The sequence below is a fragment of the Petaurus breviceps genome, unplaced genomic scaffold (genome assembly GCF_028583685.1).
Source record: "Petaurus breviceps papuanus isolate PSGF00001 unplaced genomic scaffold, PetGlider_PUasm1.0 185, whole genome shotgun sequence".
Classification (NCBI taxonomy): domain Eukaryota; kingdom Metazoa; phylum Chordata; class Mammalia; order Diprotodontia; family Petauridae; genus Petaurus; species Petaurus breviceps.
This window is the reverse complement of record NW_027185797.1, coordinates 3,011,511-3,030,023: the sequence shown is the minus strand read 5'-3', so window position 1 is coordinate 3,030,023 and position 18,513 is coordinate 3,011,511. Positions and strand designations below refer to the sequence as shown.

Below are 18,513 nucleotides of genomic sequence, written 5' to 3'. Positions count from 1 at the left end.
AAAGGGGTCTATGACCCATAAGAAGATAAGAATCCCTGTTCTAAAAGGACTTGGTCAAAAGTTTTAAGGTTGTAGGGAAAGAGATTCTACAACACAAATGTTCTCGGCATGTTAATCGATAAAACATTTATTAAGCATGTACTTTGTTCTAGGCACTTAATGCTTACTGATGTGTTATTTCAGATTTACTTTTCAAAAGCACAACCACAGGGCTCTTATAGAAGGAAAGGCACAGGAAGCATTCCTTCAGCATTAGCTCTAGTATGGATTCTGCTGCCATTTGTAGGACATGCAGAAGACAGATTAAATACAGACATAACTCTCAAATTACATCTAAGATGTCTAATCAAATTTTAAGTGTTTTGCTTGTGACGATTAAAAAAAGATGCCAACACTAAATAGCTCAAAAAATATATTTTAATTTTATACATACAAATGCTACAAAGGTCAAGCCATCCAATAAAAATACATACAAATTTTTGCTTTTTTTTGTTTTCAAAGTCACAACTACCAAGGCTGAAGTATAATTTATCCCAGAAATCCAACCTTCTGTCTCTTAGGTCCCAGGTTTTCTTCTTTCTGTAAAATAGTCTGCAAGGAAGCATGTAATACCTTGCCTACTCGTTTCCCAGTCTAGAGAATCAAGGACAGAGGGAGAAGAAACATGCACATAAGACTATTAGGCATAAAACTATTAACAAGAAAAATATGGAATGTTTACCTCATGACTATTAATTTATATTCCCAAATGTTGCAGGCACTTAAAAAAAGCCTATTATCCAAAAAGCCTATTATCCCACTAGAAAGATATCATTTTTATCTGGACAGAAAACCTTGTTACCACACACACAAAAAGGCACCTCATAAAGCTAACTTGGGTAAAAGCAGTGGCAAACATTTTCTTATGCTCAGGAACAAAGTGCTTTGCTGAGATTACCTCCTTCTGAAACACCGTAAGAAGGATCCATGAGATTGCCCTATAATTTGTGGACAAGGTTGACAATATAGAGAGAAGGTTGACAGGATAGACGTTACAGGAACGAATCAAGAGAAAGGATCAGAGTTTGCAATAAAGCAAAGAACAAAACTAGTAGCAATGGGGAGAAGCTACTAAGAGGCAGAGAGATCTGATTTACTGAAAATCTTCCTAACAATTTGATCAAAGTGGAATGGATTACACTTCAGGGACAATGGTCTTGGGTCTCATTTCAGGCCTTCCCAAGAAGGACCTTTAGGGATGCCCTATTCAGGTCAAGGAGAGGGGTGTACTAAATGTCCTCTGAGGTGTCTTGTCTCACACATAATAGTATTAAAAGAATTGTTAAGAAACCATTTACAAAAAGTATCAATGCCATGTAACATTAATGGAATTTTTATAAAGGATGGAATATAAATGGAATAGGGGCTGATATCTTGTCTAAGAAAAGAAGCTGGGGAGGGGTATGCCTAAAGGTGGGAGGGAATTAGAGTGCTTTGAATACTACTAATCTGGGCAAAAAAATCTTTAAAAGAGTTTTCTTACAGATATTGGTGACTATGAAAAATAAGTATAACCCATTAAAAAAAATGAGACTAGGTCATAGGACCCAGGTATATAAAGAAAAGACCTTTTTACACTTAAAGGACAAGGTAAAGATATAAACATATTGAGTGTATATCCATTGCTAGAATGTGAGATAAAAGTTCAACATACAAATGTGCTGCCAAATTAAATTTTCTTTTAAACTTTAAATGATTTAAATTTAAATGAACTCAGAAAAAAAAGAGTAACTGTGACATGTCTACAAACTTCTCAAGGAAAAAGGGTATTACATGAAGAGAATATTACTATAGTTTTTATATTCCTTGTTCTCATTAAATGCTGATCTCTGAATATTCTGTTAGATCAAATACAACATTATTCTTGAGATCATCCATTTTCAGGCATTCACGTGTTTGCTTCTGAAACATTTCTTTCTTTCATATCTTTGAAGAACTAAGGATGTAACCTTCCTCTAGCAGTTTGCATAGTTCTCCCCCACATGACTTACTCATATGGACGGAAAAGTAGCAAGACAACTTCAAGGCCACAAAGTGACAAAATTTAAGGAAATTGTATAAGTCTATGATCTAACTCCCTTACATTAAAGCTAGAAAAACTAAGGCCCAAAGTAATCTGCCAAGGTCATCCAGTTTATTTGCAAATGAGCTGGTACTAGAATCTGGCTCTCAGTCCCCAGGACAATACTCTGTTTTCAGGGACAAAGTATAAAATTCCTACCTAGATCAGCAAAGAGCCACCAAACACATATCAAACCTTTTTTTCAAGATCTTTATAAGAACATCAAAAGGGCAAATCCTAACTATTCTCAGAGACAGAATACAAAGGTGAATAAGAAAGTATGAGACTGATCTCGAATAAACCATGGTACAATGCCATAAAAGTGACAGTGTGAACATCACTGGGTTTTTTTATCCCAAAGCTTGTGCCTTACCTCCATCATCTCAAAGATGCTTTCTGGTTCCAAGCTGCCTTTTCCCACTTTCCTCAAACATGTCATCACCCCCTTGCTGGTCGCAGAAACAAGAAGGCTGGCCAAGGAACAAGCCTCCTCCTGAAGAGTGGCATCTACCACATGCCTATGGCCAATCTGAAATAACAAGAACATTGAGCAAACTGGTGAGGAAGTCACTCCAGTATATTCAGGCAGAACGACAAATCAAGTCAGCGTGCACAACATAGATGAAACAGTGGGGAGAAAAGAAGATGGGGTCCCCACCCTCAGCAAGTTTACAAACTCCAGAATATCAAAGCAACATTTTGTTAAAGAATGGTAGTTGACTTGTTTCATTTTTGTCAGGCTGATGATCTACTAGAGGGAAGGAAAGGCTACTTCCTGAAAACACCATACTGCAATCTCTCCAAGCTAGTTCTCCACCTCTGATCAGCTACATGAGGTTTTGTCTTGCCAAAAAGATGACCATTTGCTGATTAAGTGGGTAACAGAATAGTTGACAGGACTTGGACAGGCTCTTTGTTTCCTAGTTTTGAAATGTATTGATTTGATGAGAAGTATGAAATTGTATGAGACATTTCTATTCCACTACTACCAAAGTTTTTACTAAAAAAGTTTTAAAACACTTATCTTATATTTCTATTAATATAGGATTCTATTTTGAGTCAATTATTATTATCAAAATAATTTCTACATTCTCAGAGAAGCTTTCTCTACTTAATAGAAGCAGAAGCAGTTTCTGCTCCAGAAAGAAAAGGAGAAAAAAGGGTAGTTTTTAGTTAATTTTTTTTTCTGCCTTTTGGAGGGCAGTTAGGGTTAAGTAACTTGTCCAAGATTACATGGCTAATTTTTTTTTTTTGTTAAGTGTCTGAGGCTGGATCCGAACTCAAGTCCTCCTGACTCCAGGGCCTGCGCTTTACTCACTGCACCACCTAGCCGCCCTGTTAGTTATTTAAAAAAAAAATTACAAACAAACAACTCACATCAGTAGAGAAGATTGTAATGGAAATGCAAATTTAAAGATCTTCCCTGCCCCTAGGCTAAAGTGCACCTGGAGACTGGGGTGGGAGGCTTGTTTTTCAGTAGATACTTTTTGATTGGCCAGTGGGTCAATAAGGTTGTTCCATTCTCTGAGCCAGGAGAAGGCTATATAAGCCCTGATGTGAGGCTTTGTTTTGGGGGCTCACTTTGAGAAGTGTTCTGTGATTTGATCTGTATTCTGGGAAACCCAGATGTGGAAACCCAGATGTTGACTGGGTATGGATGTAATGGTTGGACAGTTTGGAAATCTGTCTACTTGATCTGTTTCTGTCTTGATAATTCTGCCTGTATACTTTGAAGTTCGGGGTGCTGACCTTTTCCCCTGAACAAGGTAAACGATATATGTCTGACTGATTAAAGTAAGCTTGTTAACCCATTTTGAGTTGCTTCCCTTTATCAAAGCAGATCCAAGAACCTGTGTGCTAGCAGCCACCCTGGGAACGCTGGGGTGCTTGCTGCTACAAAGATATAAAAATAAATCACAAAATATATAGGAAGTTGAACTTACTTTGCTTAAAGTGATGATACAGGGCACATTTTCTACATTTAGTCTAATACAGTCATAAGGGTCATCAGAGAGTTCAATGTCCTTTGATCCTTCTTCATCCTCCAACACTCGGACCTTGGGGATACTGAGAAATAAGACCAACAGTATAGTAAATTGGGGTTTTAAATGTTTTCTTTTTCACCTACTTACTGCTTTTTAAAAAATTCCAGCAGTCCTTTAAGCAGATAAAGACTTTTATCTTGGTCCCACATATGAGTATAGGTGTGCAAAAAATAGACAAAGGGAAATAAATATGTATACTCCTACATAAAATCATCCTCATTCAGGGCATCCTGAAAATTAAAATTTTAAACTAGGAAACCTACAGCCACTGAAGCAGTGGTAGACAGTAAGCTTATCAGGATTGTGGATTTAGATCTGGAAGGGATAGAGGTAAATGAGGCCAACTCCTCGCTTCACAGATCAGGAAACCAGGGAGGCCCAAGGGTTCCCCAGGACCCCTGAAAGGAGGGCAGGAGTGGGACTCCTAGCCAAGCCCTCTGACCACCTCTAGCTCTCTCTCCACTGCACTGCTCTACTCCGGAAGGCCAACAGCTTCACTGCTGTGAATCAGGTTGGAAAGTGAGTAACCCAGTATTCAAAAGACACCCAAGGGATAAAATTGAGGCTGTCTAGCTCCAATTCAGCTGATGGAGCTGAAAATCAAGAAAACAACTTGAGAGAAAGTCTCAAATCACATCCTGCTTTTCCTGTACTTTCTCACTAAGCAGACTGCCACTCTCTAGATTATTCAGAAATTTTAAAAGGAAGGATGAAGAAGATGCCTTAGCCCACAAAGTGAATTTTCCCTGGGGTGGAGGAGAAAGGAATGGGAGGGTCCACTAAGGTAGATAATTTCCTCTGGTTCCCTTCACAACAGCCCTATAGAGTCTGGCACAGTTGCTGAGCTAGATCTGGGAGTGGGCAGGGTCTGCTGCCTTTAAAGTCAAGGGTACCTTCACTTTAATACTGGGCCTGTCTCAAACTCACAAATATACCATCCCCCCAAAAAAAAGATAAAAAAGAAAGGCAAATCTCAGGGATGTAAAGCTAGGAAAGACCAATACAAAATACAAATGACCAAATACAGATGAGGAATTTCAAGGTCTAATGATATGTTGAAAACAATGACACCGCTTCTTTCTCCCATGCTTCCTTTTTGTCCTCTTCTCTGACAAGGGCGTAAAGCTGATATTTTGGAGATAAGAAAATTCATTTCAATTCAATAATCTCTCTCTGTGTATTCTGGGTACAGGGGGCTACTAAAGTTTCTGAGGAAGGACATGACATGGCCAGATCTGTATTAAGAACATTATCTTAGTAACCACGTAAAAGATAGACTAGAGAAAGGAGAGACCCTATAGGAGACCAGGTAGGAGGCTATGACAATAGTTTTCCCTCTCATTCACAAAAAAAGACTTCTCTAATTACTGGTTACCATACATGCCAAGAGATTATGTGGGGGAAAAAGCTGCTTGGCTGTGGGACTAGATGATGGGTCAATATTATAGTATCAAGATGGGTCAAGATTATAGCAACAAGGTGTGAAAATAGTTGTTTACGCAGGGCTAATCTAAGACCTGAACTCTAGTACTGGATGTCAGTGGAAAGTATGGGAATGAATGTGAAGAGATGCGGCAGAAAGAGAACTCTCAGGACGTGGGAAAGGATAAGAATGAGGGAAAAGGCGTCAAAGCTATTGGGGGAAATGGTGGTGCCACCAACAGCAGAGATGAGAAAGTCAGGAGGAGAAGATGATAATGGACTGACTCTTGCACACAGAAGCACATTAGATCTGGAGCAAGAAAATCCTTGGCTTAAATTGCATCCCTTTACTTGCTAGCTATGTTTCCTTGGGCAAGTTACTTATTCTCTCTGGGTTTCAGTTTCCTTATCTACAAAATGAGAGTATTAAAAGTTCTCTATCTGTGATTCTATGCTGAGTTTGGTGTATTTGCACACCATCTTCAAAGAGATATCTAGCAGGCGATTAAGATTATGGCACTGGAGTTCAGGCAAGTGATTGGGATAAGATACATATTTTGTGGAGATAAGACAGAAACAGAGAGTGAACACTGAACCCATGGGCTCAATGGAATCAGCAAAGAAGAGAATGCAGAGAGAAAAGGAGGGCCCTGGGACAGAGCCATGAGGTCCACGGGCTCAGATGGAATCGGCAAGGAAGAGAATGTAGAGAGAAACAGAGGGCCCTGGGACAGAGCCATAAGGAGGTCCATACTTGGGTGGTGAGACAAGGACCGTTGAACATTTTTATCAACAGTTTGGATAAAGGCCTAGATGGAATGTTTTTCAAATTTGCAGATGACACAAAGCTGGGAAAGGCAGATAACATATCAAAAACAGATTCTAAAAGGATCTTAACAGGCTAGAACATTAGACTGAATCTAATATGATAAAATTCAACAGAGATAAATGAAAAGTCTTGGCTTAAAAAATAACTTAAGAACAAGATGGGGCGGCACACCAAGGTGGCATTTTAAGTGAAAAAAACTTGGTGATTTCAGTAGGCTGAAGTTCAGTCAATCAGCGGTGGGACATGCTTTTTAGAAACCTAATGCAATGCTGGACAGCTTGAAGTTAAATAGGGTTTCCAGAAATAGAGCCGTGATAGTGAGCCAGTCAATAAACATTTATTAAGCGCCTACTACTATGTTCCAGGCATTATGCTAAGTGCTGGAGATACAAAGAAAGGTTTAAAAAAAGAGTCTACTCTCAAGGAGTTCACAGTCTAACAGGAAGGCTGACATGCAAACAACCATGTACGAACAACCTGTACACAGGACAAACAGGAAACAGTCAACAGAGAGAAGGTACTAGAATTGAGGCAGAATCAGGGAGCTTTCTTGTAGAAGGGAGGATTTGAGCTGATACTTGAAAGCCAAGAGGCAGAGACAAGGGGGGAGACATTCCATCTGTCTGATGAGGCCAGAAGTCAGATCGCTGAGTTAAGGAAAGGAAGTGGAGACACGTAGATGGCCTTTTGAGGGAGATTATCCACAAAAGGGAGGAAAAGTAAAGGATGCTCCCTAGTGGGGATGGAGAAAATCAAGTGAAGGCCTTTTGAGGACGGGGGAGACACAAGCATATTTGTAGGCAGTAGAAAAGCAGCAAGACAAGGCGAGATTAAAGATAACTGAAAGCAGGGATGATAGTGGGCACAATCCGCTGGAGAAGATGATGGAATGGGGTCATCACTTGTAGAGGGCTTTGCCTTGGCAAGATGGCACACATCATGTGAGATGTGTGAAGAAGATCGTGGCAGAAGACATGTGGGAGATGAGATGAATAAGAAGGGAAAAAGAGAGCTCTCTGCAAGTGGCCTCAATTTTTTCAGTAAAATATGAGGCAAGAAAGAAGACTCTCAGCCGAGATGTTGTAGGGAGGGGAGTAATGGGAGACTTGAGGAGGGATGAGATAGTTTGGAAGAGTGGCTATGGAGAGTGTAAAAGGACTGGCCTGCAGTAGTCCTGCAGAGGGTCCACTTGAAACTATGGCACATAAATCTGTAGTGGACCCACATTTGAAGGACATTGGCAAACTGGTCTGCACTGATGAGGGCAACCAGAGGCTAGGAGCTCATAAGATGGGCTGAAAGAGCTAACTGGAGTTATTTAACTTGGAGAAGAGAAGACTTGGAGGGATGTGACAGCTGCATTCAAATAATGAAAAGGCTGTTGTAATTTATTATTATTATCATTATTAAATGACAACATTGTAACAAAAACATCTATGAAAGTCTTAAGAAGTCTGATCATTGCAATCACCAAATAAGCGTACTGCCCACCTCATGACAGAAAGATGGATCTGTGGGTAGAAAATGAGGTACATGCTTTCTGACACGGCCAATGACAGAATTTGTTTTTCTTCACTGTGTATATATGTTACAAGTGGTTTTTTTTTCCTTTTTTTCCCCCTCATTAGGAATAGGCAGTAAAAGGGGAAAGCAGTTAGCAATAGCATTGTCCCCCACATTCCTAAAGAAAGAAAAGAGAGGAGTTGAAAAATTTCTAAATGCACAGAAACAGAGGAAGGCCAGAATGAAACACAAGCTGTACATGATAGAAATCTACAGTGTTGTGTACAATTATCTCTTTCTGTTCTACTTTATATATGGAAATAGGGATATTATTTGGTATGTGTTAAATTCAGAAAAAAAAAAAACTGAAACGTCTCTTATGTAGAAGAGGGATTAGCCTTGTTCCACCTGGCTCTAGACTAGAGGGCAGAGTTCAGAGGGATGAGGTGTCAGAGTAAAAGTGTTTCCACTTAACTTAAGGAAGCCTTCCTACAATTCGTGTCTAAGAGTGAACAGGCCGGGCTGCCTGGAGGCAGATGCTGGAGGACAACATATTGGGCACAGTCTAATGGGGATTCCCTCTGGATGCTCCTTGGATTCCGTGGCTGCTGTGACCCACTCCACCTCTGAAATTCTACAATGCTGAGCCTAAGGACAGGTCACACAGTCAGAGGGAGAATGAGAAGAAGTCAAGAGAAAGGAAAGGATCTGGGAGGAAGTGAAAACAGTCAATAAGCACTTAGTAAGCACCTACTATGTTCCAGGCACTGTGCCAAGGCCGGGGATACAAAGAAAGTCAAAAGACAACCCTCAGAGAGAATACCTGAAGCTGAGAGGTGGAGACCAGGGGGGCAGCTAGGTGACACAGTGGATACAGCACTGGGCCTGGAGTCAGGAGGACCTGAGTTCGAATGCAGCCTCAGATACTTACTAGCTATATGACCCTGGGTAAGTCACTTAACCCTGTGTTTGCCTCAGTTTCCACATCTGTAAAATGAGCTGAAGAAGGAAATAGCGAACCACTCCAGTATCTTTGCCAAGAAAACTCCAAATGCGGCCACGAAGAGTTGAACTCTTTGACTGAAACAGCTAAGCAACAATGAGGCCACTGTCAATGGATCTCGAGAGTATGTGGTAGGGTTTAAGGTGAAAGAAGGGGAAAGGGGGACGGAGCCTGGCTTATGAAGGGCTTGGAAAGTTAAACAGAGCATTCTGTATTTGATCCTGGAGGCCACAGGGAGCCACTGGAGGGTGGGGTGGGGGTAGAAGGGCATGAAACGTGGTCAGACCTGAGCTTTAGGAAAATCATTGTATTTGACAAATGCTGCAGAGAAATCAAAGAGGATAAGGACTGAGAAAAGGATATTTAATTTAGCAACAGAGACCCCGCTGCTCACTTTTGAGAAAGCAATATCATGAAACAGTTTGGTGCCTTAATAAATTGCAAGGGTTTAAGGAGCAAATAGTGAAGTAGAGGGTTTTATAAGGAAGAAGAGTCCTGACTTATCTTTGAAGGCAGTGCAGAAGAACCATTTGACAAGGAAATCATGAAAATGAGAGAATCCTTTGACAGATTCCACAGTACCAAAGAATCTCTACTTTTTAACAAAGACATGCAGAATTGTCTCCTCATTAAGAAGAAGAGTATTTCTGGCTGATTCGTTCCTTCATCTGAGCAGTCACATTTTGCCATCCTGACAGAGTATTTATCCATCATCAGCTCCCGGAGCCAAACAATCTGTTCTTGTCATAGTCTCCCTTCTTGTTCCCATAGCCAAGATAAAGCAGTTAACAGGGAAGGGGCTGTTTGGAAGGAAGGGGGATGTGAGTGAGGCATTTTTTGAGGCTAATTCAGCAACATATGGCAATTTCCTCTCCTCTTCCAAAAGAATTGCTCCAGAGGCTGCTGCTGAATTTGGTCTGTCATAGTAATCCCTCTGTGTCCACAATAGTCCAATAGGGGCTCAGAGCTCTGAACTAACATTCCTGTTGGTGTTCTGCTTCACACTCACAACCTCGTCTCTCAGTAGGAGGGCTGGCAGCCATGGGTCAATGCAGAAATGAGCTTGGGTATTAAGGAAAGGGACCTCAAGGAACTGTACTGTAGTGTTTACTTTCCTCAAAGTTTTCTCATTTGTAACTGATCCCAATTGAGTGACTACGCATTCAAAATATCTTTAATTATCTATGGGAAAGGAGGAATGATTCACAAAATATATAAGGATTTGCCATGAAGCACTGAAGGAGCTCAGGGTGGAGGCTAGGAAAGCTAGAGGAAAAAAGGCTGTAAAATCAAATAATGGTAGTGTCTCTCAACTTTTAAAAGGTAAGAAATCCCTGCATTACATAGAATGTCTAATTCCTAGAAACTCACTAAACCTAGTATGGGGGCAAAAAAAGTATGCTATTCATCAGATATGAACCCAATTTTTCTTTTGTAAAACGAGCACTATTATATCCTGACTCTGGCTTATCAATTCACCCTATTTTTAAAATAGGAATACACTGTGCTTTAGCAGACTGACACCCAACTTGCATTATTATTTATAGTAGATAATTACAATAATAAACAATACATGCTATAACATATTTTGTACAATGACCCAAAGTCTGTAAAATTGCAAGATGACACATCCACAGGAAAGAGTATGAAAAACTTGACTTGCCCAATATCAAACTGATCACAAAGGTAATAACAAAAAAACTGCTAACAAAACTGGTAGGTTTTTTTTTTTTTTGCTTTTGAAACTTTCCACTAACCCACCTGATTCCCTTTAGCTAAAAGACTGTAAGGGGCAAGCAGATTACTAGGCTTGTTTCTTATTATAGGAAAATGAAAGATAATAAATACAAAGGCAGCTGATTAAAAACCACGATGAATAATTATCCAATGTCCATCTAATCCCAGTTCCTTTTAGCTAACAGAAATGAATGGCAAGTGGACCAGGTGTCAGAAAATTCTATCCTATTTTATCTAATTCTGCTGCTTAATCTGTCAGGATTTCCTGTGTCTAGTTGAACAGAAAGGTCTAGGAACAAGGTAGAAACTGCAAAAGACCAAACTTGGTTTGATGTCAGAAAAAATATTCTCAACAATCAGGGTTACCCCAAGTAGAATGGGCTGCCTTGGGAGGTAGGAAGTTCCTCCTCTAGTGAAGGTCTTCAAGAAGAGGTCACTTAATTGAGCAGTAGAGATGCAACCAAAAGATAACCACTTGTCAGGCATGTTTGTGGTGAGTATTCTTTTTGGGGGAAGAGTTGGACTAGGTGACCTCTGAGGTCCCTTCCAACCCTGAAATGAACAAAATTAGACTAATTATAATTAAATTAAAATAAGAAATTACACACAATTGATACCAATGTCTGAGTTCTTTAAGACAAAATGTCACCCAGTATCCAACTGTAACATCTTTGTCTTTTTTTTTTTTTTTTTTGCTTTTTGGAGGGGAAGGCAGGGTAAATGGGGTTAAGTGACTTGCCCAAGGTCACATGTAAGTGTTAAGTGTCTGAGGCCAGATTTGAACTCAAGTCCTCCTGACTCCAGGGCCGGTGTTCTATTCACTGTGCCACCTGGCTGCCCCAACATCTCACTTTCTATGGGTTACTATGTGGCTATCAGATATCAGTCATTTGCAAAATATTTATGTCCAAAGGACTATGCTTATTGGTGGGGAAACAAATAGAAAAATGAACACAGGCCTTGCTCTAAAGTAGCTTCCATCCTTCTGTGGGACATTACATGTACACAGATAAGTAAATACAAGATAATGTAGAAAAGCCAGAAATGTTGGAGGCTCAGGTTCTGATTCTCACCAAAAAGGGCTCTGACAAAGAAATAGGTGAGCTCAGCTCTTTGGGAATCTAAGGATTCTGGGGGCAGAGATGAGGAGAGAAGACTTTCTGGGGATGAAGGACAATCTGGGCAAAGGCACAGAGATGAGAGATGGAAGAGGGAGTTTTGATAGCAGAGAGCAACGAACCAACTCAGCCGGTTAAGTAGAATAATACAAAATAAAGATAGGAAGGTGGCTGAGAGTTAGACTGCGGAAGGCTGTAAAAGCCAGGCTGAGGACATCAGATTTTATCTTAAACAGGAAAAGAATGATTTTTAGACAGAAGCGAAACGGTCACATCTGTACCTCAGAAAGATGACTCTGGCCGTGGCATGGAAGACGAATGGTGAGAAGTGCAAGGGTGAGGGTGGCAGGGGAAGGAGGAAACATGCAAGGGAAGAGACTGATTGTGAAGCTATCATTTGGATAAGGGGGGATCGGGGCCCAAAGGAAGCTGGGGGGATGTGAGTGGGAAGTTATCAATTCTACAGATGCCACAGAGATGGAGTCATTAAAGGTGAAACGGCAGTGAGGGGATGGAGAAGGAACAGACCAGGAGGATTCTGAGGTTGTGATCTGGGTCAATGGAAGGACAGAGTTACCCTCAACAGAAACAGGGAGGACAGATTTTCTCAAGCTGTCCAAATGCTTTAAACTTTCAGGTCACATTTAGGGAACACTTCAGGTCTGCTTTCATAGGAGACACAAGGATCATAAATCTTACCTCGTATTGAAGAGAGCAGCCTTTACAGCAATGGAGATGGCATCAAATAAATTTCCACCACATTCTAATAACTGAGGGAGAGAAAGAGAAAAAAGAGTACTTGTTATAGCTAAGTATTGTTCATAGCATGCGAAGGGCAGAACCAATAAACTTTTAAAATGGAATAAACAAAATAATAAAAACTAGACTTTGTTCCTATCCTTGCCTTTAATTTCATTAAAGTTAGCAGATTATGCCTCCCAAGTGCCCGAGTGGAAAGTCAGCAAGCTCTGTTGGTCCCACGTAGGAGATGGAGAGAAAGAGGCAATAACACAATCTACAGGCACTTACTATATGCTTTGTACTGTGCCAGGCAATAGGGATCAAAGAGGAACTAGTCCCTGCCCTCAAGGAGCTCTATGGGGAAGGCAATCTGTATGCCTATGAGTACACACAAATTAAAGAGTCACATTTGGAGGATTTGGGGCAGGGTGAAGAGGTCCTGCCAAATCCTTGTTGGGGAGGGGACTGAGCTCTGAAGGGAACAGGGATTCTAAGAGCCAGAGGGGAAGAGAGATGCGAACTCCCAGCATGGGAATTGTCTGTGCCAAGGAGCAGAGATGGGGTGGAATGGCATGGCCATGTGTGGCTGTGCTGAAGAGGCTGTGAAGGTTACTAAAGTATATAGGCTGAAGTCTGGTTATGAAGGGCTTTAAATGCCAAATGGAGAAACTGGTATTAGATATTATAGGAAAAATGGAGCCAATGGAGCTGGAGGAAGGGCCCAGATAGAGCTGTACGTTAGGAGTACTACCAGAGGCTATATGGAGGACAGAGTGAATCAGGGTCTCATTGACAAGATGTGGCAAATGCCTGCCTAGACAGTAGGTGAGGCCTACTAATGGGAGAGGCTGACTCCAAGGAAGCAAATTTAGAGGAGAAGGAGCATGGCAGTGCCCCCTCTAAAGAAGGGGGAGAAGGGGAGTCCTGTTTGGACACATTGTGCTTGACATGCTTACTGGACATCCAATTCAAAATGTCCAATGAACAATGGGTGAAAAAGGCTGAAGCTCAGGAGAGAGAATGGGTAAATCAGAGAACCTTGATGAACAAATCTGAGGGACTGTCAGTAGAAAAAAAACAGCCAAAAATACAGGAAAAGATGAAATGAACTGACAGTGGACTTAAGGCTCCTGTTTTACTACAGCTGTCACTGTTAACCTCATGAGTCTCCTGCTTTACTTCGCCTCAGCAAATCTACCCAGCCTGCCTCATTCCTGGCTCTCCAACTCCCCCTTCCACATCTTTGCTCAGAATCATTCTTCTTCGTGGGCTCTCAGCCCCTTTCCAGACCATTCCTTTCTTTCACATTACCTGGACTTGCCTCCTCCAACTGTTGTAAGCCTGTTAAACGATGACTGTTGTGATTTTGTTCACAACATATGGTTGTGGTGTCCATGGTTTTTCTTATTAGGCATAAAAGGATACGTTTGCGTCTAAGAAGTTTACAACTACATGGGCCATTCTTCCTCTGAAGAAGGTAAATGAATGGAGTTTGCTTACCATAAAATATATGCATACATACACACATTTATAAGCAGCTATATGAATAGTTTTTGTCCCCATGTTAGGACCTTTGTGCTCACATCCATAACTGTAATCCCAAAGGAAAAGGCTATAAAAGCACCTCCACAAGAGTGACTGGCTCCAATCCAGGGTCATTTCTCTGGTGCTGATCAAGCAATTCAGAGGCTGAACTCTCAGGAAAAGACTCATGCCTGTTAATTAGCTACTGTCCTCTATACCTATGTAGTTTTAATTGCTCTTTCCTTTCACCCCTCCACCCCCTGAAACTAACCAAGGCCCCTGTTTCCTTCAATGATAATGTCAAAGATGTGTCCACCTGGACCTATAACATCTGCAAAGACAAATGTCCACCTAGGTCTAAACAGCCCAACAGCATTTGAGATCACAGACAAAATCTTCTACATTCCTCTTCTGTTAGCTAATTTTGAGCAGATTGGTAAATAATCCAATCCCATATTTTCATACCACTCAAATAATGACTGAACTCAGCAATCTCAAAAGTACAGATATGGAGGTGAAAGAAGCAGATAACTTGATCCCCACCAATCTACTATCCTAAAATCTTCCAAAAGGAAGGAGCACCCCTAACATACATCAAAGATAAAACTTTTTCTGGACAAAAAGAGTCAGCAGAAAAACCATCTTTAGAATTGGCTGAGAAGCCATTTTTGAGGGAACTGTCTCTTCAGCACCACAGACTGGATGAAGAGTTGGAGGAATGCCTCCATGCCCCATCTGTAGCTAGTTTTAAGGAATATCCTAATAAATTTCTTTTGAGCATGTAAATCTTAATGCATGGCTTCTTCCTAGTGCGGATGCTGAGTTAACACATGAGCACTCATTTAGAGAGAATTCTGCTGCCAAATGTAGGAATTAAAATGGACCAATCATGCCAGTAATCCTACTATAGCACTTCTCTACACATATCATAATTATAACTCACATTTGTATCATGCTTTGCAGTTTGCAAAGCACTTTACATACATTATTTTATTTAATTCTCACAAGAACCCCATGGGAAGCAGGTAGAGCAGAGAGTCCATTTTAAATATGGCAAAATTGAGTTCTGAGAGGTTAATTTGCTTCTAGCCACAGGAAAACCCTGAAACTGATCCTAGTCTCCTACCTCCAAATCCAAAGCGTTTCCCATGACAGCACCATATTTATTACCATGCAATTTCTCTCTGCCCTCCATTTATATTTGTCCTGCTGCCCTCACTTGTCTTTTCTCTGGACTTTCTCCAGCACTTATTATTCTGTACACACTGATTACCAAGTAACCAATGCTGACTTTTAAATTTGTTTCTGATCTATGCTGAATGTTCAGAAAAGAGGAGTGGATTTAAGAGCCAGAAAACCCTTGTCTAAGTCCTGGTGCTACCACAGACTTAAGTGACCTTGTGAAAATATTCTCATCTGTAAAATGTGGGAGTTGAAATAGATAACTCTAAGGTCGCTTCATGTTTCCAGTATCTATTTAGACACAAAGAATACAAATAAAGCTAAAAAGCACCATACAAATCATCCTTGAAGCCCAAGTGCTGGCCTAAGCATTGGTGCAGACAGTGATGAGAGTGTAGGACACGGAGTCAAGAAGACCTGAGGTTGAGTCTTGCCTCTATTTCCTCCTCTGTAAAATGGGGAGAATCACTGCACCTATCTCCCAGGGTTGTTGTGGCCACACAGCTACTAAGTGTCTGAGGTTGGATTTGAACTCAGGTCTTCCAGCACTCTATCCACTGTGCCACCTGGTTGACCCTATGATGCAGTAAGTTAGCAGAAATGAGACCTGACCATGCGCCTCCTGACTCCAGTGCAGTGTCCTTTCCATTACATATTGCTGCCTCCCCCTTTGAGATCAGATGAAAACTTCAGCTTCCAATATTACTTTTAATTCATGGTATTCAGTTTTATATAAATACAAAAACCCACATACACATGTATAACTGTCTTTTCTCCATGACATCAATAGGACTGACACTAAATCATGATTTTCCATTGATGTCTGCCATATAAGCATTTCTACTGAGATATCCAAGTGCCAAAAAAATAGCTCAATAAAAATGAAACCAGCACATTATTATCCTGTCTCCTAAAGAGGGTGAATAATGGCCTAACCACTGTAATACAGGTTGGACATGATGAGTGTATGGAAAATAAACATATGTACAACCTCTTGAAAGGTCACAGAACAGACTAGAAAATGAGCTATAGGACATTTTGTGTCACATTATTGGCAGAACACAGAAATGATTTGTGGTCAACAGGGATTTCAAGAAACTTTCTCTATAAGCAAATTTCACATAATTTTCATATCATGTGTATGGGGGAAGGATGAGCAAAAAATTACCACTTATTAGAGAGTTGCAAAAGCAGGAGAACTGAAGAGGCCCAAAATCGAAGGAGTTCGTGTTGGGAGTGGCAATGCTTCCAGCCCAGTGCCCTCTGCACCATCCTGGGCAGCCACCCCTGGGGGGAGAGGGGACAGCCTGGCTGTTGCTCTTACAAAGTGCTACAGTCCCTGCCAGGGAAGACCCAGAAAAGAAAGCTCTTGTGGCCAAAGACCTGGGCCCTGTCAGAAAACAGCTCAACGTCTGAAAATGTTCTCATTCTATCAGAATGACTTGAGAGAAGAAAGACTTACAGAACCCTTCTATATCTGACGTGCAGCTGAAACCTTTGACTATCTCTGTGTGTTATCTCCCCCATTAGAATGTAAGCTCCTTGAGACTGTCTTACTGTTTTATTTGTATTCCCAGTACAACGCTCTGAATGTAGTAAGTGCTTAATACTTTATTCATTCATAGGCATAGAAAAGTAAAACTATAAATCTCGAAGTTCACATACACGTGACAACTGCAACACGACCACACAAAACCACAGTAACTTTAATTTGTTACGAGGCTCAGGTGTGGTATATTAGGGAGCTTCCACCCTCTGTCCAGAACCAGAGGAAACATTCTCCTTAAACTACATGGAAACAGCATTTATGGAAAATGACAATTAGGGTTGTTTTTCCCGAGTTGTGAAAGGAAAATACTTCTATAAATAGTTCTCTTTCCATATTTTTCTAATCCTTTTAGAGAAAATAATACATTTAGAAGTTACATTGGCTTTTCATACTAAATCTTTTTTAAATGTTCAATATGTCATATATACACATACATATGTTATGGTTCTTTGAATATCAAAATGTCACTGTTACCAGAGCAACTATTTATGACAGACTGTCCACCCTCAAAAACACTTCTGATGGATTATTTCAGTGGATATGATTTGTATCAGATCATTCGCATTCTCACTCATTTCTCTGATAAAAGCAACAAAACTGAGCCACTTCTTTTCTGATCGTGCACCTCTCTTATGATAAAAGTATCATTAAATACTGGTGTCTCCAAATAATTAAAGATGAGGGTCACTCAAAGGGTAATGAAGAGATACACAAAGGGTGTGAATAGGCTGCTCCTAGTGAAGGACTGTGGAGGAGAAGCAACTGAAAATTTATCCAAAGAGAGATGTATGATCAGTAAAGAAGCTGAGCTTCTAAAATGAAGTGAAATCTAATGAAAGGCCACTTGGTCCACTGTGATCATCTGTGTAGTGTCAAGAAAGTCAGAAAGGAGCTCCCAGAGCACTGGATGGACCTGTGGTGCAAGGACAGACTAGGAGGCGGCAGCAATAGAAAAAAGGCTGAACTGGGTGTCAGAGGGAGCCCACCAGAGTTTACTGAATAAGGTGGGTAACATAGTTGGATCTGGGCTTTAGGAAAATCATTTTGGTGGCTGAATGGAGGATAGACTGATTGACATAGGAAGAGACCTGAAGCAGGCAGCCCCTCCCCCACTGCCCTTCCTGCCAGCAGCTACTGCAAGAGTCCAGATGTGAGGCAATGAGGACCTGCACCAGAGGCGTGACAGCAAAGAGAAAGGGGCATATGCAAGAGATGTTGCAAAGGTGAGATCAACAGGCCCTGACAACAGATTAGAAATGGGGAGTGAGGCACAGTGAGGAGTCCAGTATGACAGAGGATAACAGTTAGTGAGCTATGGTGACAGAAGAATCAAGTGAGGGATTTTTCGGGATGTGAAGAAATGGGCACCTTTGTGGGCCACAGAAAAGGAATCAGTAGAGAAGAAGACTGAAAATAAAGTGAACAAGGAGGGATATGACAGAGGCACCAGCCTGCTGAAGGCAGAGGGATGGAATGGGAAGGCTTAAGCAGGTAGAGGGGTTAGTGTGCTAAAAAAAGTAAGACCACCTTATCATCAGAAAGTATCAGAGTGATAGGAAATGAAGATGCAGGGAAAAGAGGGAGCTCATGGTGAATGGCCTCAATTTTTCCTGTAAAGTATAAGGCAAAGATCTCAGCTGGAGGTAGAATTGGAAGGTTTGAGAAGGGGTGAGAAGGCTTGGAAGAGCAGCTGTGAGAGTGGGAGAACTGCCTAGCAGCATGAGGGAGTGTAGGCTACATAATTATCGACTTCGACTTC

General features: G+C 41.0%; 1 protein-coding gene across 1 annotated transcript in view; it reads right to left on the bottom strand.

The window, feature by feature from the left end:
• Positions 1 to 399: 399 nt before the first annotated feature.
• The window catches only part of EXOSC7 (exosome component 7), a 42,889-nt gene continuing 24,775 nt past the window's right edge, over positions 400 to 18,513 (bottom strand). Inside the window, exons 5-8 of the mRNA XM_069088339.1 lie at positions 12,458 to 12,528; positions 4,045 to 4,168; positions 2,475 to 2,630; positions 400 to 633 (exon numbers count right to left, since the gene is read on the bottom strand). Coding sequence (XP_068944440.1) covers positions 529 to 633; positions 2,475 to 2,630; positions 4,045 to 4,168; positions 12,458 to 12,528 — 456 coding nt within the window. The 3' untranslated portion in view covers positions 400 to 528. The remainder of the gene's footprint in view (positions 634 to 2,474; positions 2,631 to 4,044; positions 4,169 to 12,457; positions 12,529 to 18,513) is intronic.